Here is a 22615-nt window from a genome sequence, read left to right as displayed (position 1 = left end):
CCTCATCCACGTGGGTGGGCGTGGACCCGCTGGGTGGGAGCCGCCTTGGGAGGGGCCAGCCGCAGGGCTCCAGGTGGAGTCCCGCAGGGCTCCAGGTGGAGTCCCACAGGGCCTCGCCTCTGGGGCTCCCTAGAGGAGGAGGCCTGTGGGGGCTGAGCACCTGGGAGCCAGGCCTAGTGCCCTCGCCCCACCCCGCCAGGGCGCCTCGCCCCTGCAGGCCCTGGCTGTCCCCACCTCATCATCGGGCTGGCTGGGGCTGCAAAGGGCAGCTGTGGCTCCAGGGCAGAGCTGGCCTGGTTTAAGTCCCAGCCTCCCCGGGTTTCCAGCCCCCGTGTTGTGCCTTCACCATGGGGAACGGAAGCGAGGCCCGGCAGGGCCAGGGCAGGGGCCGCTGGGGGGGTCCTGGGGACTGCCCTTGCCGGCCTCCCTGGGCCAGCCTCCCTGGGCCAGCCTCCCTGGGCTGCCTGGCTTTCCCAGCCTGGGACGGGCCCAGAGGCTCGGCCTCTGAAGAGCAGGACGATGGGGAGGCAGAGGCCCAAGGCGTGAAGAGCTCGCTAGGTCACCCAGCGGGTCCTCTGCCTCCCTGGAGTCCCCAGGGTGGTCAGAGGGCCCCGGGCCCCAGCCTGGGCTCACGGCCGTCTGTCTCCCACTCCGCAGGCCCTGACCCTGGCAGCCAGGTGCTGCCCGACTCCTTCCCGTCGGCGCCGGCCGAGCCGCTGCCCCACTTCCTGCAGGAGCCGCAGGACGCCTACCTGGTGAAGAGCAAGCCCGTGGAGCTGCGCTGCCGCGCCCGCCCCGCCACGCAGGTCTACTTCAAGTGCAATGGCGAGTGGGTCGGCCAGAAGGACCACGCCACGCAGGAGGGGCTGGACGAGGCCACCGGTGGGTCCCGTGGCCGAGGCTCTGGCCTGGGCTCCACGCGCACTGACGCAGCCGCGACCCTCGGTCTTCAGATTCCCATCTGGGCGTCACCCTGGATGGGAATCTCCCCAAGGACAGGCCACGGGTCCCCGCCTGGCCTGGGGTGACATTGCCACATCCCTTCCCACCTGCGTTTTCTTTCCACCTTCTTTCTCAGGTCAGGGGTCAGCTCTGGGGGGACTGGGATTCTGCCCCCACCTGGAGAGGGGAGCCCCGTCCACAGCCCTGGGCCCCGGGACACCCACGAGAATCCAGGGCCCTCCTAACTTTCCAGGCCCTTCCTGTGGTGGAAGGGACCATTTTCCCTGCACACAAGTGACAGACCCCTATCCTGTGCTCGGGGCCAGCAGGGCTGGGGATTTGCATGAACGTCCTGAGTGTTGGGAGGCGCGACGCTGCGATGAGAAGCAGATGTCGTGCAGGTGGTGCTGGGTGCCCCCAAATCCCAGGAAGGAAGGAGGGAGAGGGGGCAGAGCCCGCTCCTCACCTCCCGAGGACACCCGGGGCCAGCAACCCCGTCCACAGCGCAGCAAGCCTGGGTGACAGGCTTGGCACCCCGCGGGGACACTCACTGCTGTTCCCTCCAGCAGCCCCAGGCCAAGGGTGTCCCCGGCCCTAGTGGACTGCGGTGTCCGCAGCTTCCTTGAGCTCCCAGCTCCTCCCCACTGCCCGGCCCTCCCTTGACGTGTGTGTGTGTGTGTGTGTGTGTGTGTGTCCGTGTGTCCGTCCAGCCTGCCTTGTGTCTCTCTTTTCTTTTCCTCTCTCCTCCTCTCTGTTTCTCCCTGTTCCCTCCTGTTTCCCCCCTCCTCTGATTTCTATTTTGCATGAAAAACCTGTATTTGGGGTTCACCTAGACTAAAAACCAAACCCCAGAATGTACCAAGGCTGCCCAACTGTACGTTAGGGTTCCAACAGCACGTTGTTGGTTATGTGCATTTTACCACGATTCAGTTTTATAAAAAATAGATTGAAGCTACCATTCCTACCCCAAATCAAAACACTTTAAAGGCATGCATGCAAACACACACACACACACACTCTCACACCCCCCAGATATTCTCATTCTCTAGCTGTGTGGCTGTGGGGAAGTCACCGACCTCTCTGAGCCCCAGTGTCAGGGGACCATATCTAGCACAAGAGATGGTAGACATCTGAACGCCAGTCTCCTCTGTCCTCTGGCCTGTATTAGAGGTCAGCCGGGGGTCCAGGCAAAGCCTGGCCGCCTCCTGCCTGCTTGGCCCCTCTCGGATGACTCGCAGGAGTCATAACAGCCCGTGGCTGTCGGTAACGGTAACGGCAAGGCCCCTACTCCCTGCCACCAGGCACACAGAAATTGGGGCACACTGTCCCCGTCGGCTGCACTTGTGGATGCGGCTCACAGGCCACTGTCGGAGAAGCAGTGAGGCCGGGTTGGCCGCGGCTCCTGCTCTGCACCCCAGCCCTGCCGTGCTCCTGGGGCCCCTGGGAGCACAGAGCTCTGGGCCAGGCCAGCAGGAGGGGACTCCCCAGCTCCTGCCAACTCATGCAGGTGGTCCCCCTGGATGTCCCGGCCACACGTGGCCTGCCACTCAGCCACCATACTTGGGAGACGTGGACAAGGTGCCGGGCTTACGGGGTGTGGCGGATACCTCCTCCACTGGGCGACCCTGGCCTGCACCTGATTCCCAGCTGGCGAAGGAGGGGCGCGGCCTGCTCTGTGGGCCCAGCAACTCTGATCTCGGAGCCGGCAGCTGGCACTGCAGGCCACCCTCTCTGACACACCACTGTCACCTCCTTTGCCTTTGGGGCTGGGGCTCTCCTTGCTATTTGGGAGCCCACCTGTGACAATATGGGAGAGTGACAGCGATGACTTTATTGGGATGGATCCAGAGAAGTAGCGTGTTAGGGGACAGATCTCAACCTGGGCAAGATACAAGACAGCTGACCCCCACTCCACTGGCAGCTTGCTGGGGGACTTTGGGCCTGCCACTTACCCTCTCTGGGCCTCAGTTTCTCTGATGTGAAAGGAAGGGCTAAATAAGATCCAAACAACTTGCCAGAGTCAATCTGTGCCCACCTGGGCTGGGTTCTGACAAGCTAATTGCCATGAGTCATTTAGAGTTTATCCTTTGTGTTTTACTATGATGGGAAATCAAGGCTCAGAGAGACTAAGTAACATAGTGAAGGTCACACAGCTGGGGAGTGAGATGGGGCCTGGATTCAAACCTGGCCAGCCATCTAACCACCGTGCCATGTACAGCAATGTATACAGTCGTGTCCTCAGGGACTTAACAATCCATGTGAGGATTGGATAGGATACATTCTGGTAACGGGGTGCAGTCTTAGGAATTCTGAAACAGGAGGCAGACAGGGAGGCTTCCTGGAGGAGGTGGTCTTGGTCCTCCCACGAGTTTTGGGGAAGAGATTTGCAGAGGGAGTAGAATCTGCAGGGCCTGGAGGCCACATGGAAGGTCTGGGTCCTTCCACTGAAGGGTCTGGAGATGAGACCCCAGATGAGTGCCAAGCTCTCCAGGGCTGTTGGGTGGCATGTGGGATCCAGGCCAGGCAGGCAGTCGCAGATGGGTGCAGTGACCAGCTGGTGGCTGTGGCCTGCCCCTGACCCACTCTCCCCCCCAGGCCTGCGGGTGCGTGAAGTGCAGATCGAGGTGTCGCGGCAGCAGGTGGAGGAGCTCTTTGGGCTGGAGGATTACTGGTGCCAGTGTGTGGCCTGGAGCTCCGCGGGCACCACCAAGAGTCGCCGGGCCTACGTGCGCATTGCCTGTAAGCTCCCTGGCCCCTCCAGGGCCTCTCCCTTCCCCTGGATGCCAGAGGAGGAGCCCACTTCTATGGCTGTAGATGCCCTCTGCAGACATTGGGAACCCGCCTGCAGCTCACAGGGTTCCTAGACCCAGAAATGGGCATTCCCGGTGGCCCTCCTCACCTGCAGAGGAAACTGCCAGCTTTCTCGCCCACCTGGGCCGCCTGGGCCAAGGACCCACAGTTCAGGGAGGGAACCCAGTTCCCCCAGCGCACGTCAGCCATTCCCTTGGCTGCACTGCCCCCTGGTGGCCATGGTGTTTACTTCGGGTGCCCTTCTACCCCCACCTGACTGTGCCCTCTGCCCTCCAGACCTGCGCAAGAACTTCGACCAGGAGCCTCTGGGCAAGGAAGTGCCCCTGGACCACGAGGTTCTCCTGCAGTGCCGCCCCCCAGAGGGGGTGCCTGTGGCCGAGGTGAGTAGGGACGTGGCAGTGCCAGGTAAGGCTGAGAGCAGACGGGTCTCACGCTTGTCACAGCCGCTGCGCCCATAGCCTCTCAGCCTCCCGTGTCACAGATGGGGAGAGGTTCAGAACCGAGAGGGGAGCCATCACCCCTGCAGAAGGTGGCACAGGCCATACCCCAGCAGGCCCTCCACCGGTGGGGACACCAGGGCTCCTTGGGCACCTGGGCCCCGTCTCCAGTAGGCCTTCCCACCCAGAACCAAGGCCCAGCTTTATGGATACCAAGGGGTCTCAGTGTGTCCCCGTGTGCACCAGCCCAAAGGCTGGTGACCTTTGCCCTCACCACCCGGCCCTTGGATCCAGGGCAGTGCCCCCACCCGTCACTTCTCGCCACCGTCCTCATGCTCCAGACACGTTCCCCGTCCTCACTCGGGCCCTGGGGGTGGGTCTCCTCCCAGACTGCCCCGCTCGAAGACGGGGCTCCCAGCTTGGTGCCCGGCCCAGTGGAGGTGCCTCCCTGGGTCAGCACTGTGGGGAGGACACAGATAGGACTTCAGCTCTGTTCGTGGCCAGACCCCTCTAGGTGGGCCCACACCACCCCCCCGGTAGGGGGCAGGCCCTGTGTCCTCACCACCCCCATTCCTACCCCACAGGTGGAATGGCTCAGGAATGAGGATGTCATCGACCCCACCCAGGACACCAACTTCCTGATCACCATCGACCACAACCTCATCATCCGCCAGGCCCGCCTGTCGGACACGGCCAACTACACCTGTGTGGCCAAGAACATCGTGGCCAAGCGCCGGAGCACCACGGCCACCGTCATCGTCTACGGTGGGGCTCTGCGGGGAGCGAACGGCCGAGGGGGGGAGAGGGCCTGGGGCTCTATGTCCCACCACCCTGCCCCAACCCAAGGCCAGCGGGACCCCTGATCAGGTGGGGAGGGGGCAGCCCTGAGAGGGGAAGTGAATTGCCCGAGGTCACACAGAAAAATCAGTGGCCAAGCCAGACCTTCCTGGGTTCCAAGTCGGAACTGGACCCTGGTCCAGAGCCCCTGGCCACCTGAAGAAGACCTCTGCCAGGCAGCTGGGGACTGCTGCCGGGATTGTGTGCAGCTCTCTGCTGACCCCTTGGCCTCAGGAGTGCAAGGGAAAGAGCCATAGCTAAGGTGGTCCTAGAATGTTCTAGAAAGAGTCCCATCCTGGGATGCAGCCCCAAGGCGAGTCCCAGGTCGCCCGCTGTGAGTGGGTGACCTGGGTAAGTGCTGGCCTCTCTGGACCTTTGTTTCTCACGGCATGATGGGTCAGGGAGCAGACAGTGACCCCCAGGTCCTCCTGGTGCCCGTGTCACGGCTCAGCCTGCCCATGGAGGTCTCCGCAGAGAGGCGTGGGCTTGGGGGCCACAGTGACCCACAGCCAGGCCACCTGGGTGATGACTGCTGTCCCTACAGTGAATGGCGGCTGGTCCAGCTGGGCAGAGTGGTCGCCCTGCTCCAACCGCTGTGGCCGAGGCTGGCAGAAGCGCACCCGGACCTGCACCAACCCCGCCCCGCTCAACGGAGGTGCCTTCTGTGAGGGCCAGGCCTTCCAGAAAACCGCCTGCACCACCGTGTGCCCAGGTCAGGGCCGCTGGCCAGGTGGCACCCTGCCCACACCCAGCCCACCCCAACCCGCTTGCCTGCATGACATGCCAGAGTCAGGTCCACATTCTCCCCAGTGTCCACAGGGAAGGGGGCCGCCCAGGCTGGCCCAGAGCTCCCCTCTCTGGCCTCTCGCTGGGCTGGGCTGCAGCTGAGATTGAGGTGGAGGCTCTGGGCTGCAGCCTGGGCCTCTTCCCTGCCCCTGGCCAGGGTTCCAGAGCTGCCGTATACAAGTGTTGATGCACTCGGTCCGCAGGGCCCTGTCCTGCTAGCAGTCTAACCCTCTGTCTCCTGCGTCCCCTTCTGCCTGCCCCTGCGTGTCTGGCTGTTTTCTCCCTGTGGCTGTGGGTCCGGGTGGCAGCGGGGCTTGTCCTCTGGGTTTGCAGTTGTGCATCTGGTTGTGTCTGAGCACTTCTGTGTTCTCTGTCCACCTGGTGCCCGTGGCCGCTTGCTAGCCCGAGGCTGCGTGGCCGTGGTGTGGGTTTCTCTGTGGCTTGTCCCCCTGTCCCTCCTCGGAGGTGTGTGCGCAAGCGCCGCTGTGTATGTACTGCGGGGTGACCGCGCCTGCACCTGCTCCTGCAGTGGACGGGGCCTGGACAGAGTGGAGCAAGTGGTCGGCCTGCAGCACCGAGTGCGCCCACTGGCGCAGCCGCGAGTGTATGGCGCCCCCACCCCAGAACGGAGGCCGCGACTGCAGCGGGACCCTGCTGGACTCCAAGAACTGCACGGACGGGCTGTGCATGCAGAGTGAGTCCGGGGCAGGGGCCGGGGAGGACGCCCACCCCAGCCTCGCCTCCGCCCCCACAGCTGACCCTCACCTGCGCCGTGTCCATCGCCCTCTCTGCACCCTTTCTTGTCATCTGTGTCACTGGCTCTCCCTTTATTTCCCTCAACAGATAAGAGGACTCTAAGCGACCCCAAAAGCCACCGTAAGTCCACCTCACAGTTGTCCTCTTTCACCCCACGGTCCTCCCTGGCTGGGGTTCCGGGTGTGGGGGCAGGGCAGGGAGATGGACGGCGCCCACCGTGCCCAGCTCCTGGGGCTCCTCCTGCTTCGGACGCTGCATGTCTGCCCTCCATCATGGGCAGGCAGGCGGGCCCTGGGCTGACGGGGAGGCCCCCAGAGAACCCTGGCTCCCCCGTGCCTGGCAGGAAACTGAGTCTCGGCGGGAAGGCGGGGCCTACCCGGGGACCCCCCCCCCCCCCCGGAAACAGCAGAACCAGAGCTTGAGGCCAGAATTTGTGGCCAAAGCTGGTGCTCTTAGCCCTGTGCCCTTGGCCTCCCTCTGTGGGGCAGGGCCCCACCTGTCCACCCCAGTGCCCTGTACTGCAACCCTGCAGCTGGGCCACACCTCCCAAGTCACCCCAGATGCCCACTGCCCTGTGTCCGGAGAGCCCTGTGCCCCTGCCCCACGGGTCCCCACGGGTCCCCACGGGTCCCCACGGCCACGGACCTGCACAGTCCAGAGCAGTAAAGCGTCCGGCAGGCTGGCTGTGGTAACTGAAGTGCAGCGTCCACGTGATTCTGGAATCGTGAGACCAGCAGTGGGGCCCTTGGCCAGCCCCCTAGGGGACCAGGCTGGTGGCTGATTACAGAGTTGAAATCATGAGGCAAGTGGCCCCAGTGCGGGCAAGGACATCAGGTTCAGAGCCACACCACGCTGGGGAGCAGTGCCAGGAGCCTCGGGAAGTAGGAGCCCAGGCCTTCGAGGGACCTGTGGTCCACGGGGGAGCCCAAGAACGTGGACCCCTGGCGGGCAGGGGCCAGGCAGCTGTCGGAAGTGAGCAGACGTCCAGGCGGAAGGCCATGGCCTACTGCAACATCAGGCTCGGGCTGACCCCCGGGGCTGGGGGAATCCGGGTGAGGGAAGTGGCCTTACAACTGAGGCCCACAGCACAGGGTGCTTCCTGGAGCTCCCAGAAGGGGCCAGCGGAAGAGCAGCCATTTCAACGGCTGCCATCTTGGCTTTGCCTGAGCTGGCCAGTGTGATAGCCACTGGTCACATGTGGCTTTTGAAGCTTATATTTAAATAAATTTAAATAAATTAAACCCAAATCAGGGGAGTACCGGGGATTGAACTCAGGGGCCCTCGACCACTGAGCCCCCTCCACAGCCCTACTTTGTATTTTATTTAGAGACAGGGTCTCCCTGAGCCGCTTAGGGCCTCACTTTTGCTAGGGCCGGCTTTGAACTGGCCATCCTCCTGCCTCGGCCTCCCGAGCTGCTGGGATTACAGGTGTCCGCCACTGCACCCAGCTCCCAGTCAGTTTTAGTGAACTGATGGGGCTTTTGCTTCAGCCCGTTCTGTTGCTCAGTAGCCACATGTTCTGGTGGCTGCGTGTGGACACGGTAGACATAGAACATTGCCGTCATCATGGAAGGTTCTGTTGACCTCGCCTCCTGTGTCTTGACGCCTTCCTGCCTGGCCTTGGAGAGGTGTTCCCAGCTACAGCCTCCCCGTGTCACATGGGTCCATCCCATCCGTCTTCCACCACCCCCACTCCATGGCTCATGTCACAGCCACTCCCCCCCCCCCCCGCCCCCAGCAAAGCCCTTGGAAGGCACTTGTGAAGCCAGGACCTGTGGTCCTATGGCGAGTGCAGCAGGCTCAGAGTGAGACCCTAGTTTAAACCTCAGCTCTGATAGGACAGATCATGTGGCCAGCGTCCCTGAGTCACAGTCCCCGTCTCCCCAGCAGTAAGCAGTGAGTTCACTGGCGGGTGGAGGCTGGCCGGGGTCTGGAGACCATTTTACTAGTGTAGAGACTGGCTGGGGGCTGGGCTGGGGCTCGGTGGCAGAGCGCTTGCCTGGCATGTGGGAGGCCCTGGGTCCCCTCCTCAGCACCGCGTGTCAATAAATAAAATAAAGGTCCATCGACAACTAAAAATGTATAAAAATACTAGAGAGACAGAGAGAGAGAGAGACTGACTGACTGACTCAGAGGCTCCCAGGCTGGCCCGAGTCCCCAGCCTGCCACGGCAGACCTCAGTTGACCTCAGCACGGGGCCAGCAGGCCTGCCCCTCATGTAGCCCTCCTGTGTCCGCAGTCCTGGAGGCCTCAGGAGATGTGGCCCTGTACGCGGGCCTCGTGGTGGCCATCTTGGTGGTGGTGGCAGTCCTCATGGCCGTGGGCGCCGTGGTGTACCGCCGCAACTGTCGCGACTTCGACACGGACATCACGGACTCGTCCGCTGCCCTCACTGGGGGCTTCCACCCAGTCAACTTCAAGACTGCGAGGCCCAGTAAGGACCCGGGCAGGCGGGGGGGCGGGGGGGCTGGGGACCTGGGGGTGCATGGCGGTGACCAGAGCCCAGGCTGCCTTCTCCCTCCCAGGGTTTCTCCAGAGCTTGCCCAGAGCTTCCCGCAGTGGGTGGCCGTCGAGCCTTTGCAGCTGGACCTTGGGTGGGACAGGAGGGCGCCTATCCAGGACAGGGCAGGACCCGGCCAGCGGGGCATGCCTGTCTGACCGTCACCCCCCTCCGACAGGCAACCCTCAGCTCCTGCACCCCTCGGTGCCCCCCGACCTGACAGCCAGCGCTGGCGCCTACCGTGGGCCAGTGTACGCCCTGCAGGACGCGGCCGACAAGATCCCCATGACCAACTCGCCCCTGCTTGACCCCCTGCCCAGCCTCAAGATCAAGGTCTACAGCTCCAGCACCACTAGCTCCGGGCCCGGCCGGCCAGACGGGGCCGACCTGCTGGGAGTCACCTACCCGCCGGGCACCTACCCTGGCGACTTCTCCCGAGATGCACACTTCCTGCACCTGCGCAGCGCCAGCCTGGGCTCCCAGCAACCCCTGGGCCTGGCCCGGGACCCGGGCAGCAGCGTCAGCGGCACCTTCGGTTGCCTGGGTGGGAGGCTCAGCCTCCCGGGCACAGGTGGGCCTGTCCCCTGCCTCTCGGCCAGTCCTCTGCACAGCTCACCACCCAGCCAGCAGAGAACAGGGCTTCCCTCCCCCCATTTCTCAGATGGGGACAGTGGGGTTCAAGGGCAAGAGGGGACAGTAAAATAGAGGTGCCAACTGGAAGACCCGGGGTTCAGTCCTCCTCTGCTCCTTCCAGGCCAGGGGCACCTTGGGTAGCCACTCACAGAGGCTCACCGTCTCTGTTGGTCGGGGACAGTTCAGCAGCCCTGCAGAGCACTGTCCCGGGTTCCAGTGGAGAAAGGGCGCCCACCTCGGTGCAAAACTGGTCATCAGCACCGTCCCGCCTTTGCCCTGAGCTAGGTGTGAGGGGCCCGATGCCTTCAGGCACCAGGCAGTGTCGGAGGCCCTATGTAGTGGACAGGCCCGCAGTGGCCATGACTTGGCCTCTCCTTGCATCCAGGCCCCATCTCCCTGTCCCTGGCTGGTGACTGCTTGGCACTCGGATGTCTTTCCCTCTCTGCCCTGTGCTGGCCACCTCCCAGCCCTGTTCTCCTGACTCCCTCCCCCCTCGCCCCCTCCCTGCTGACCTCCCTCTCCCCCCAGGGGTCAGCCTACTGGTGCCCAATGGAGCCATTCCCCAGGGCAAGTTCTACGAGATGTACCTGCTTATCAACAAGGCGGAAAGCACCCTGTGAGTAGAGAACCACCCTACCCCGGCTGCCCGGCTCTGCCTCCCTCTCCGCCACCTGCCCATAAATCATAGAAGTGGAGAGTGGTTGACAGACAGGTTACAAATAGGACCAAGGGCTAATAGCCTCACTATGTAAAAAGCCTTTATAAACTAATAAGAAAAATTGAACATCTCAAGATGAAAATGAGCAAAGGATATGAACCAGTGATCTCTCTCTCTCCTCCCCACCACCACACACAGTGACCTGTAGTTTATGAGAAAACATTCTACCTGATTCGTAGTCGAAATTAATGAATATCCGTGAGATATCGGGAATGATTTTTGCTTAAGGAATTCACAAGGATTTTTTTTTTCTCCAAACAATAATATCTTCATCCTCCCAGAGCCCAGGCACGTAGCCCTCCATGGCGTGATGGTGGGAGCACAGACTGGTACCAGCCTTCTGGAGGGTGATTTAGCCATATCTGTTAAGAACGTTCCCGCCAAGTGTGGTGGCGCAGATCTATAATCCTAGCCACTTGGGAGGCTGAGGCAGGAGGATTATGAGTTCAAAGCCAGCCTCAGCAACTTATCATTGAGGCCCTAAGGAACTCAGGGAGACCCTGTCTCTACATAAAATATAAAAAGGGCTGGGATGTGGCTCAGTGATTAAGCACTCCTTAATCAATTGAACCAGGTTCAATCCCTGGTACCAAAAAAAAAAAAAGTTCCCCAAATTGCAGAACCTTTGAAGCCGTGTGCTAAGGCTTGGTGGTGAGAGTGCTCTGGTGTGACCACAAAACTCTGGAAACAACTTTAAGGTGTGCGCCATTTCCTCTACCTCCTCCGTCCCCAAAACCTCGGGGTCCGGAGCTCAGTGGCAGAGCCTTGCCCTCGGCCCAGGCTGTGGGCAGAGCTGGAGGCTCAGAATAGCCTGTGCCCTTGCGAGTCCTCAGCCTCCTCTCACAGCCTCCTTCCTGCCCTCTGCTTGGCCCCAGCCCGCTGTCAGAAGGGACCCAGACAGTACTGAGCCCCGCGGTGACCTGCGGGCCAACGGGCCTCCTGCTGTGCCGCCCAGTCATCCTCACGGTGCCCCACTGTGCAGAGGTCACTGCTGGTGACTGGATCTTCCAGCTCAAGACCCAGGCCCACCAGGGCCACTGGGAGGTGAGGAGCCCAGGCTACCCGACCTGCCGGGGAGGCCCGCGGAGGCCCGCCAGGATGCCCAGGGCCGGTGCACTCCAACCCTCTGTGCCCTGCAGGAGGTGGTGACCCTGGACGAGGAGACCCTGAACACCCCCTGCTACTGCCAGCTGGAGGCCAGGTCCTGCCACGTCCTGCTGGACCAGCTGGGCACCTACGTCTTCACGGGCGAGTCCTACTCCCGCGCGGCCTGCAAGCGGCTGCAGCTGGCTGTCTTCGCCCCGGCCCTGTGCACCTCCCTGGAGTACAGCCTCAGGGTCTACTGCCTCGAGGACACGCCCGTGGCCCTGAAGGTACAGCCAGGCCTCGGCCCAGCCTGGCACCCTTCCTGCCGCAGCCCCAGGCCGCAGCCCCAAGCGGGAGACAGGCAGAGGCTCTCGGGGCTCCTGCTGGTCTGCGGGAGGGCAGATGGGGAGGGTGACCTCACACCTGAGCCCAATACAGCAGGGAAGGGCATCCAGACAGCAGCGCTGCTGCCACCAGTGTGGCATTCAGCCTGAGCAGAGTGCCAGCCCCCTGCCCCTCCCTCCCTGGGCTGTGGTCCGTCCTGGGCTTGTGGGGGACTGTCAAGCTCCGTGTTGTGGGCTGAGGCATCATAGGTGAAGGGCCGGGGGGACAGGGTCTCCTGCTGGGACCACCTGTCTGGAGCCCAGGCGGCCCGGGAAGGGCTGGAGGCTGCTGGGGAATGCTCTTAGGCCCGGATCTCTTGGTGCTGGGCACTGGCTGGTCCACTCTGGCCAGAGAACAGTGTGGAGATCAAGACAAAAGGTCTACTGATGGGCTTGCTTCTTAAACCCTCGTCTGTCCGTCCATCCATGTTGAGTTCTGTTCATGGGCCTACTCGGTAACAGCCCATTGTCCCCCGCCATCTCCCTTCCATTCCTTTATGTTTCCTTCCAAATATCCCTTTATTCACGTCCCACCCATTTCCACACCGACTTCCACAGCCTTCTTTCTCTTCCTGTCTGTCCGTGCAGTTCTCCATCCGTCTGTCCACACCGTCAATCTCTTCCCCCAGCCATCTATAGGTCCACCCACACATCCATTCACCCAAAGCACTCGCTCACGGGTCCCCCGGGTCCTGCACGTGCTCAGGTGGGTCCCTGCGCCCCACCCCTCAGCCGCTAGTGGAAGGGGCCCAAGGCCAAGCCTGATGCAGTCCCCTGCCCCCGCCCCGGCCGCAGGAGGTGCTAGAGGTGGAGCGGACGCTGGGGGGCTACCTGGTGGAGGAGCCCAAGCCCCTGCTGTTCAAGGACAGTTACCACAACCTGCGCCTCTCCCTGCACGACGTCCCCCATGCCCACTGGAGGAGCAAGCTGCTGGCCAAGTACCAGGTGGGGGGCCTGGGGGCACCCGGCTGCTCCTGCCTCACCCCTCACGGCTCTCACGCCCTCTGTCTTGCCCGGCCGGTCTCCGCGCCGTCCTCAGGAACACCCCAGCCTCCGGGCCCGAGACAGCCTGTCACTCTCCCACATCACACAAAGCCCACACCCATCGTCCACCTGAGTGTGCGTGCCTGGCCAACTGTCCTGACTGCCTCTGCCCCACCCTGCAGCCGGGGACCCCCTCGGCTCCCTGAGGTGTCCCGGCTCAGACACCCACGCACCCCCCTCAGCCAGCCAGCTTAGGGGCGCTTCACAGCTCTTCTCCCCTTTCCTTCTGGGGGGGAGACCTGAACGCCCCGGAGGGCCCCGCCCTCCTGGCCTCCAGGCCCCAGAGAACTGGCCTGGCCCTGACCGCTGCCTCCCGCAGGAGATCCCCTTCTGTCACATCTGGAGTGGCAGCCAGAAGGCCGTGCACTGCACGTTCACCCTGGAGCGGCACAGCCTGGCCGCCACCGAGCTCACCTGCAAGATCTGCGTGCGGCAGGTGGAAGGGGAGGGCCAGATAGTCCAGCTGCACACCACGCTGGCCGAGGTGAGGCGGGGCTGCGGCACACGGCCCCGGGCTCCCCCTCTCGTGGCAGAAATGGTCTCCCACAAAGACATCTCGCCTTCACCTCCCAAGTCAGAACAGGCACTTGGTTAACAACCATCACTGTGTGCCATTCCTGTGCAAGGTACATGTGACCAGGTGACACACGTCACCTCACTAAATCAGCACGACCCCAGGGAGACAGTTGATGGTCCACGTCTGGAAGATGAGGAAGCAGGTTTGGGGGAGGGCAGGTATCCCACAGTCACAACAGCCATGGGACTGGGTTTGCACCCAGGTCAGCACAAGGACAGAGCCACCATGCTCAGCCACTGTAAATCCAGACTGAGGTTAAAATCCCAAGCCACCCAGGGTGACGATGCTGCTCCTCCTCCTCAGTGCAGTAGAAAGAGCCCTGCACCAGCTCTGCCTCCCACTAGCATGGGACCCTGGGCACCTGGCTCTGCCCCCTCTGGACTGTATTTTCCTCATTATAGAAACTGGTCTGCGTGGGCTGCACTGTGGTGGGGCTCCTCGGGTTCCTGACCACCCGTCAGCCTTAGCCAGGAGCAGGCACCTACGATGACAATAGAAGCCTATGGTGACACACCCCTGCTGGCTGAGGAGCAGCCACACGTCCTTGGGCTTGGGAAGGAGTCTGCTCCTGGGGGAAGAGGCCCTGGCCTGTGCAGCTGCCGGCTGCCCCAGGGAGGGGCGAGGCCCAGCCTCTGAGCTGCTGTCCAGGGCAGGGAGCCCAGAGCAGCAGATGCCTAGCACCGTGGCCCTCTTTCCTCACCCTCCAGACTCCTGCTGGCTCCTTGGATGCCCTCTGCTCTGCGCCCGGCAGCGCCGTCACCACCCAGCTGGGACCCTATGCCTTCAAGATCCCGCTGTCCATCCGCCAAAAGATATGCCACAGCCTCGATGCCCCCAGCTCGAGGGGCAGTGACTGGCGGCTGCTGGCGCAGAAGCTCTCCATGGACCGGTGAGTGTCCGGGACCAGAGCCCAGGTGGCCTCGTCCTCGGTCTGGTAGGCAGGGGTGGCATCAGTCTCCACCATTGGTGGCAGGTCAGGAGCTCGGTTTGGATGCGCTAAGTCTGGGGATGCTGCTTCGGGGTGGAGGGTCGAGCTCCGAGCGCCAGCCTCCGAGCCAGGCAGGCTGAGGACCACCTCACTCTCCAGGCTGTGCCTTCCCACCGTGGTCTGCAAAATGCCCCACCTGCCCATCTGTGGGACGACCTGAGAATCAGACCAAGCCCAGGCACCAGCTAGATGGGGTCACCACCAGCACCTCAGTGCCAGGGACAGAGCAGATGCCCCCAAAACACTTGCCCAGTGACAGAACACACCTCGGTGTCAAACTCATTGTGAGGCTGGGGCTGGGACTCAGTAGTAGAGTGCTTACCCCACACGTGGGAGGCCCTGGGTTCGGTCCTCAGCACCACGTAAAAATAAATGAATAGATAAGGATAATCCACCTGCATAATCCGCCTGCAACTAAAAACAAATATTTTTAATTTAAAAAAAAAAAAAAACCTCTTTGTGAGAACTTCCAATGCTAGAGGCCTATGATGACAAAAGTGACTCATTGAAAAATGTCCACCCTGCCCCAAGCAGGTGCCGTAGACAAGATGTCTTACAGAAATGACGAGTGAGGACTCTCAGACGGCGCAGGCCCTGTTCCTGCTCTCGGAAGTCCACGGGGCAAGACCAGGCAGGGAATAAAGGGGGAGGAAGCCCCGTGGGTGGCGCAGGCCTGTCACCCCAGCAGCTTGGGAGGCAGAGGCAGGAGGATTGCAAGTTCAAAGCCAACCCCAGCAACTTAGTGAGACCCTGTCCCAAAATAAAAATGGCTGGGGATGTGGCTCTGTGGTAAAGAGCCCCTGGGTTTAATATCTGGTACCAAAAGAGAACCGGGCAAAGGCAGAAGAGAGACTGGCCATGTCGCCCCGTCCCCAGCCCGCCGTGCCTGTGGACAGGACCAGAGAAGCCTAGACCCTTGCTTTGTGTGAGCGTGGATCCTGTCTGCCATGCCAGGAGTGACTGACAGGTTCCCATTTAAGAGATGAGACTGAGGCTCCGAGAGGGCCACTGACTTGCTGGGGCCAATCCGTCCGCTGGGATTCAGACCCAGGACTACGGGACGCTGGAGCCCACAGTTTCCCACCTCCTGTGCTTCCTCCACCCCAGGCTCCTGGGAGGCACTGAGCGCTCCCGGTGCCACATGCCCCTCTCCTTCCCACTCCAGGTACCTGAATTACTTTGCCACCAAAGCGAGTCCCACGGGCGTGATCCTGGACCTCTGGGAAGCTCTGCAGCAGGACGACGGGGACCTCAACAGCCTGGCGAGTGCCTTGGAGGAGATGGGCAAGAGCGAGATGCTGGTGGCCATGGCCACTGACGGGGACTGCTGAGTGCCCAGAACCACGGGCCATCAGGGACAGGCAGAGGCCATGCACGGAGGCCGGGGTAGCCTCCTCATGGAGGCCGACAGTGGAGTTGCCCCCGCTCCTCCCCCTTCCGACCACAACCAGCCTTAGAAAAGCCACGCCCTGCGCTGCCCAAAGGGCCGGTGCTCCTAGCCTGCTGCCTCCCCTGGCCTCACTCCCCGTGGGAGCTGGGGCAGGCCCTGGGCACTTCGCGGGGCCAGGAGGTGGCCCTTCCTCCACCCACCTCCTGAGTCCCTGGGGTCGGTTCCGTTCTCACACTCCCTCTCCCTCCGCCGCGGACTCCTCCAGCCCCACTCCCTCTCCCTCTCCCCCCGGTCCCCACAGTCCAGGCCATCGCTCCCCGTCCACAGGCAAGAAGTGAAGGAGGACAAGCAGGCGCCTCGGGCCAGCAGGGCCAGGAAGAGAAACGCCCCCCAGGGAAGGGAAAGCCCAGTTTCTTAGGAAACGCAAACCATTTTTATCCAGATATTTGGATAGGTCCTTTTTAAGAAAAAGAAAAAAAAGAAAGAAAGAAAATGAACAAAAAAAAAAAAATGGAAAACTTTTTCCCCCCAGTACAGGTGAGAGTGGGTGTGTTCTGTCCGAGTGAGTGTGTGCGTGTGTCAGGGAGAGACTGAGCGGATTCTGAGACTGAAGGTCTCTGCTGCTGAGGGATCTCTTTGGACTAAAGGCTGACGAGGCCTCAGTTCCCCAGCGGTGAAGGGAGCCAGTCAGGCAGGCTCTTGGCCCTGAGTTGCCCCCAGGGACAGGGACAGGGCGCTCCCACAGCCCGCAGACCCCAGGAGGAGCAGGTCGGGGCCCGGGCAGCTGTGGCCGGGCGAAGGCCCTTCTCTCTTCTTGGTCTGGTGGCTCCTGGGAGGCGTGTGGCCTGGAGTGGCCCCCGGAGCTGAGCCGAGGACACACGCTCCAGGACCCCTCCTTCCTGGGGAGGGGCCTGGGTCACTGCAGCCCCACCGCAGCCAGCAGTCTCAGACCAGGGGACTCCTGGCACCCAGGACCCACGGTCTGCCCTTGCCCAGCCTCTGCTCCCGTGCAACGGAAGGGGCTGTCAGAGGCCTGTCACCCCACATGGCTCTGGGGTGGCGTTGGGGCAGGTGTTGCTATCAGCCTGGGTGGGGAGACCGCATGTCCCCCAGGAGTGTCGGGGGGAGTCCAAGCCCCACCTCTGATCCCAGCAGGCGCCTCCTTCAACCCCCCATCACTGCTGTGTGGAAGTGGGTGGGGCTCCCAGGATGGAGGAGCTGCCCCCCCCCCCCCAGCCTGTTCTGGAATGTTCCAAGGGCCTCTAAGGAGAAACGAGTTCCCGGCCCCTTTTGGCCTGACCACAGGGCAGAGACCAGGACCTCACGGTGGACAGGGGGTTCATCCAAGGCTCCTCCCCCTGGGTCCCCAAGGCAAGGCAGGGGTCAGTCTTGGCACCTTGGCCTTTGCCACTTTGGTCTCCTGAGAGGGGAGCAGGTGTTAGGGCTGCGGTCCCAGCGTGTCCCCAGCCTGGCCTCCCTGCAGTGGACCTGGGGGCTCCTGGGGCTTCTTCCCCCCACCACTGGAGCGGGGTTGGCCACAGGCAGGGGAGGCCTGCTGGAGGCTGTAGAGGGGATTCCTTCCCTGGGCCTGTGCTGGGGTCGGCCGGGTTCTGGGCTCTGGCCCAGGTGGTTCTGTGGCGCTGCCTTAGGGCTGCAGTGAGCCTGTTGTACCAAGAGCGCCGGCTCCTGTGGGTTGCCCCCGCCCCACGCCACTGTTTACCAGCACAGGTGAGGGCCTCTTCCTGTCTGGAGATCACAGTCCATGGTGGGCTCTGCTGGTGCTGCCCCCTCACAGGCTCTAAAACACCCACCTGCAGCTCAAGAGCAGGAATTAAGTTCCATCTCTGCGGTGAAACTGCTGTGTGACCTTAGGTACATCACTGCCTTCTCTGGGCCTAATATCCTTTTTATGCCTAGAAGGCCCTGCAGCTGTCTGAGGCCCACACCATTCTCTGGGTTTTGGAAGGGACCCCTCATGGGTAAAGTTGACCACAATCTGCCTGCTATGTCCCCTCCGCCTCCCAGGACAGGGGCTCTTGGTGGTGGTGGGGGCAGCCAGCCAGTTCCAATCTGACTTCCAGAAATTATGGACCAGAGCCTGGAGCTCAGAACCAACCGGCTGGGCCCTTCCAGCAGTCGTCCCCACACTGCCATCTTGGGGTGGGGTCGGAGGCGGCTCTGACTCCTTCCTGAGGAGCAGCCTGGGTGCTGTCCCCGTCAGCAGCGTGGGTGCCGCAGGGGCCTGTCAGGGCCGCACAGGGGTGTCCCGTCTCTCGTCCCTTCGGTGTGTGTGCGCATGCGTTTCTCCCTGGGCACAGGATGCCCCTCTGGGAAGCTGCGCCTGTCCCCACCTGCGTGGGGGGCGTGGCCTCCTCTCCGCCCCAGGTTTGCACACCTGGAGGTGGGGACCCTTCTCTGTCCCCCCAAGTCCACAGGGTGTCAGTGCATCCTCTACGTGCCTCTGCCTTCCCTGCCCCGGGCTTTGGCACCCGGGCCAGGGGCCACCTCATCTGGACCAGCCAGGCCCCCCAGTCCCCTTCCCCAGCTCCCAGGCAACTGAGCCGGGTCCCTTAGCAGGCCTCTGAGGACAGGTGACCGGGAGCCTGGGAAGGGGGCCGCTGTCCTTGGGACAAAGGGCTGGACCCCTGCCTGGGTCATGGGCACCGTTCTATGTCCAGAGGGGCACAGGACCCAGGGATGGCCCCCAATCCCCCCTGTGTTTTTTCTGTAAACTCCAACCTGTACATAACGTTTAGCATTCCTATTGTAACAAAATTAATTTTTATGAAATAAATTATATTTCCTAGTCTAATAAAAAAGTCCAAGTCGTGTGCTGTCTTCTTGACATCTGTCATCAGCAATCGGGAAGGGTGGCACTGTGGGTCTTCAGCTCTGAGCCCTGCACATGATCACACCCATTGTGCAGAACAGAAAACTGACACAGAGAGGGAAAAGGACTTCCCTACGACCCCACAGTGAGTCCCGTGGCTCTGCACCTGGGCCCTGTGCTGTCATGCTGCCCGCATGCAGGATCATGGAACTGTTCAAGGCTCATTTGAGTCTGCCAGGGGCTGGGTCATGGGTTGAGAGAGGCCCCAGCATCCCTGCCTCCCGGTGCAGAAGAGACCTCCGGGGGCTGAGGCAGAGGGGTCAGTTCAGAGCCCTCACCTGGGCCAGGAGAAGGGTATGCAGGGAGACAGGGCTGAAGGGCAGACTGGGCTCCTGTGACTTTGGTCCCCGGGCTGCCATGCATGGTTGGGCTGGTTACGCACTGGACAACAGCAGCCCACGGAGTGGGCGAGGCACCACCCACAGGCAGCAGAGAGCTGTGCACTTACTGTTTCCAGCAGATGGCAGCAGAGTCTTGTTCTAATAAAATCAATACAGTGCTGTCAAGTTTCCCGAGGCGGAGGTAACTGGGGATGGGGGAGTCCCCTTTTCTATTTTTTACAAAGATGCCGTATTATTGGTGACAGGCCATTTAATCTGGTCCCCTCTGCGACATGGTCCTCAGGTTTCCTTGGGTGAGTTGGAGCTGGACCCACGTTTCCCAGCATGCACTGTGTCTCTGAGGAGAGCCTGTGGTCTCCTAAAGTCTGGGGTGAGTGCCTCTCTGGCCCCTTCATGGAGAGTCCCAAAGCCCATCAGCAGGTGGAGGGCCAAAGTCCCGTGAGGAAGCTGCTCTCCTGTGACCACCCGTGTCAATGGTGTATTTGGCCATGGAACTCAACCTGCTCAGGCCCTGAAGTGCGTGGTGCCCACGGTCCCTGCCAGCCCTGACCTCCTGGAGCCTGTCCCAGCCATCCCTCTGTGTGGGGAGCATGTGCTGTGGGCGGGTCTCAGACGGGAAGTTACCAGGACAGGCGGACCTGCTGTCTGAGGGAGCAAATGGCCTTGTAGGGAGGCAGAGCCCTGGACAGTGTGTGTGTGTGTGTGTGTGTGTGTGTGTGAGAGAGAGAGAGAGAGAGAGAGAACACGCACAAGGGAGAAGGAGGAGGGGACACACCCCGCCCAGGGGGGCTCAGACACTGTACCAGCTGGGCACAGTGACACACACCTGTAATCCCAGTAACTCAGGAGGCTGAGGCAGGAGGATGGCAAATTCAAGGCCAGCTGAGCAACTTAGTGAGACCCTGTTCAGAGTAAAAAGTAGAAAGAGTTGGGGACATAGTTCAGTCATATAGCGTCCCTGTGTTCCATTAAGGAGAAGGAGAGAGAGAGAGAGAGAGAGAGAGAGAGAGGAAGGAAAGTCGGTCTCATTGTGGTTGCTGAGAGTCCACCGTCCATCTTGGAACTCCCCCACTCTGAGACCCCTGTCAGGCAGGCCCCGGGCCCAGGGCTGTCCGTGCCCAGCCTCCTGCTGCCCCCCACCCAGCAGCAACCAGAGCCCCCTCCCGCTGTGGTGGGAAGCGCCTGTCCAGTCCCTGCACGGGGAAAGTCCAGCCTTCCTAGAACTGGCCCAGGAGTCCCCATTCCTGGCAGGACGCTGCGTCTCCCATACCCCTGCCCTGCATGGACGCAGGAGCTGGAGAAGAGGGACCCCAGGTGCTGGCTTTCCAAGGTGTAAGCTGGGAAGGGGGTGGGGTGGAGGTCCAGGCTTCCTTGTCAAGGAGTCGTTCCGAAATCCATCAGCCCCTCCTAGGTCCCAGGACTCCACAGCCACACCTGGAGGTGGGCAGGCAGGTGGGCAAGGGGCTGTGGAGGCTCAGCGCGGCCCCGACTGGGCCCGGCATCAGAGAGGCTTTCTGGAAGGTTCGATGTCTTACACATTGGATGGCTTCTCTGAGACGTGGATTCTCGGTTAGCCAATGTGTGGAGACACAGAGGCAAAGGTCACAGCCACCTGTCCCCCGCCCGGTACTAGGCACTGATCCCAGGGTGCCTTACCACCGAGCTGCATCCCAGGACTTTTTATTTTGAGAGAGGATCTCGCTAAGTTGCTGAGGCTGGTCTCCTGCCTCAGCCTCCTGACTCACTGTGATTGATCCTGGGTCTATGGACAAAGTTCTGAGGCCTGGTTTCTGTGGCCGACCCCAATGTCAAGGTGGTGTGGGCCACCCCGTGAGACTCAGCCACTTGCTTTTATGAAATTTCTTACTAAGAGAAGATGCTGATGTCCTTTTGTAAGTGACAGACTAGACGTGAAGGCTGCTGTCTGCCAGGGTGCTGAGACTGTGTGTGTCTGTGTGTGTGTGTGTGTGTGTGTGTGAGAGAGAGAGAGAGAGAGAGAGAGAGAGAGAGAGAGAACTTGGCAACACTAACCCAGGAATTGGGGACGGTGTCAGCAGGTGCACCAGGAGTCGGTGCCATCTCTGCAGCACTATGGAGTGGCCCAGCCCAGTCGCTGGGGACGGAACATGCTCCACCTGGTTCCTTAACTTAAGAGGCCTCCCCAAGGCAAGGTCGGTGATTCCTGGAGACTCCGTCACAGGCGGGCACAGCACTTGGGGCGTGTGGGTGTTCCATAGGATTTCAGGTCACCAAGATGGTGGTGGCAGAGTATAAGAAGGTCGCTGTTGGAGGACAAGAGAGGATACTGGTCACGTCCCTGATTATGATGTCCCATTACCATGACAGTTCCCACCACTGAGGATTACCACCATGATGACTCCGCCACGGGTTCAGCATTTAAAACGGACCCATGGGGTAAAGTGGGCGGTATTCAAAATTCTCACCAGATGTAACCAGTGGGCACAATTGCAAGGTCTTCCATCAGGTCCACGTGGGGAGACACTGGTTTCCAGACGCGGGGCCCTGAGCCTCTCTCTTGCTCAGCCCTGTCCACTCTGCCTCACAGAGCACTGCCTTCACCTCCACCTCCACCTCCACCTTCACCTTCAGTCAACCTGTCCTCTGCCTGTTATTTGTGTGTGTCTTGCTTAATTCTTTGTTTGGGACGCCAAAGACCTGGATCCCACTGGACACCCTGACGGTAACGGGGATGAGCCAGGCTGGACTCGCCCTGAGCAGCACATCCCACAGGACTCGAAGAATGGAGAGGCCTTCCAGCTGCGTGGCCTTGACAGACAGGTGCCTGTGCAGGTGAGGGTGGGCAGGTTGGGGTGGAGGGAACAGTGTGGTCACAGGTACAGAGAGCAGAGCCCCGCACAGGGACAGGGCCAGTACTGTTAGATAGTGCAGAGTCAGCCAGGGGCATGTGCCACCAACTGGGGCCACCTAGATGTGCTCCCTGACATTGGGGTGGGCCACAGAAACCAGGCCTCAGAACTTTGTCCATCGAGCAAGGATCAAACCCAGTGTCTCCTGGGTCCAGTGGCTGGTGCCTTGACTGAGGGAAGTGGCCGCAGCAACACTAGAAGAAATGCGCCCACTCAGTTGTTTCTTGAGACGCAGCCTGTCTCCGCGGGTCACTTGTTCCCCCTGTTCTTGGCAGCATGGGGCTCTGCCGGAGTGAAGCCGGGGGACAGGCCTTCTGTCCGCTGGCCCGTCACAGTTGGCTGCAGTGCAGCTAGATGCGATAGGGAGCGGTGGGGAGTGTGGCTAACTGGAGACCGCCTGGCAGCGCTCTGGGACAGGACAGCCTCAGCCAGGCTCAGTAACCCGCGGCTGCCAGGAAGGGCCCGTGTCCAGGGCTGCCCCATTCTCCTGCCTTGAGAAGTCAGGGTTTGGATGTGAACCCGTTCTACATGTTGTCGTTGGCACAAACGGCTTTTAAACGCTGCGCAGGTCAAACCAGACCCGCCTGGTTTGTGATCTGGGGGGAAGT

At 61.6% G+C, this 22615-nt stretch overlaps 1 protein-coding gene across 1 annotated transcript in view; it reads left to right on the top strand.

Moving 5' to 3' along the window:
- Unc5b (unc-5 netrin receptor B) overlaps positions 1-18711 on the top strand; it is a 75896-nt gene extending 57185 nt beyond the window's left edge. Inside the window, exons 2-17 of the mRNA XM_046419880.2 lie at positions 658-882; positions 3538-3681; positions 4030-4133; positions 4775-4955; positions 5572-5739; positions 6343-6507; positions 6657-6689; positions 8809-9003; positions 9248-9640; positions 10231-10318; positions 11296-11464; positions 11560-11793; positions 12685-12834; positions 13253-13417; positions 14218-14399; positions 15664-18711. Of these exons, the coding sequence (XP_046275836.1) occupies positions 658-882; positions 3538-3681; positions 4030-4133; positions 4775-4955; positions 5572-5739; positions 6343-6507; positions 6657-6689; positions 8809-9003; positions 9248-9640; positions 10231-10318; positions 11296-11464; positions 11560-11793; positions 12685-12834; positions 13253-13417; positions 14218-14399; positions 15664-15829 (2762 nt within the window). The 3' untranslated portion in view covers positions 15830-18711. The remainder of the gene's footprint in view (positions 1-657; positions 883-3537; positions 3682-4029; positions 4134-4774; positions 4956-5571; positions 5740-6342; positions 6508-6656; positions 6690-8808; positions 9004-9247; positions 9641-10230; positions 10319-11295; positions 11465-11559; positions 11794-12684; positions 12835-13252; positions 13418-14217; positions 14400-15663) is intronic.
- The last annotated feature ends 3904 nt before the right edge of the window (positions 18712-22615 follow it).

This window comes from Marmota monax, unplaced genomic scaffold, assembly GCF_021218885.2.
Source record: "Marmota monax isolate L192 unplaced genomic scaffold, Marmota_monax_Labrador192_F-V1.1 WCK01_AAM20220418_F8-fsc00019, whole genome shotgun sequence".
NCBI classification, from domain to species: Eukaryota; Metazoa; Chordata; class Mammalia; order Rodentia; family Sciuridae; genus Marmota; species Marmota monax.
This window is presented reverse-complemented; position numbering and strand designations above follow the sequence as displayed.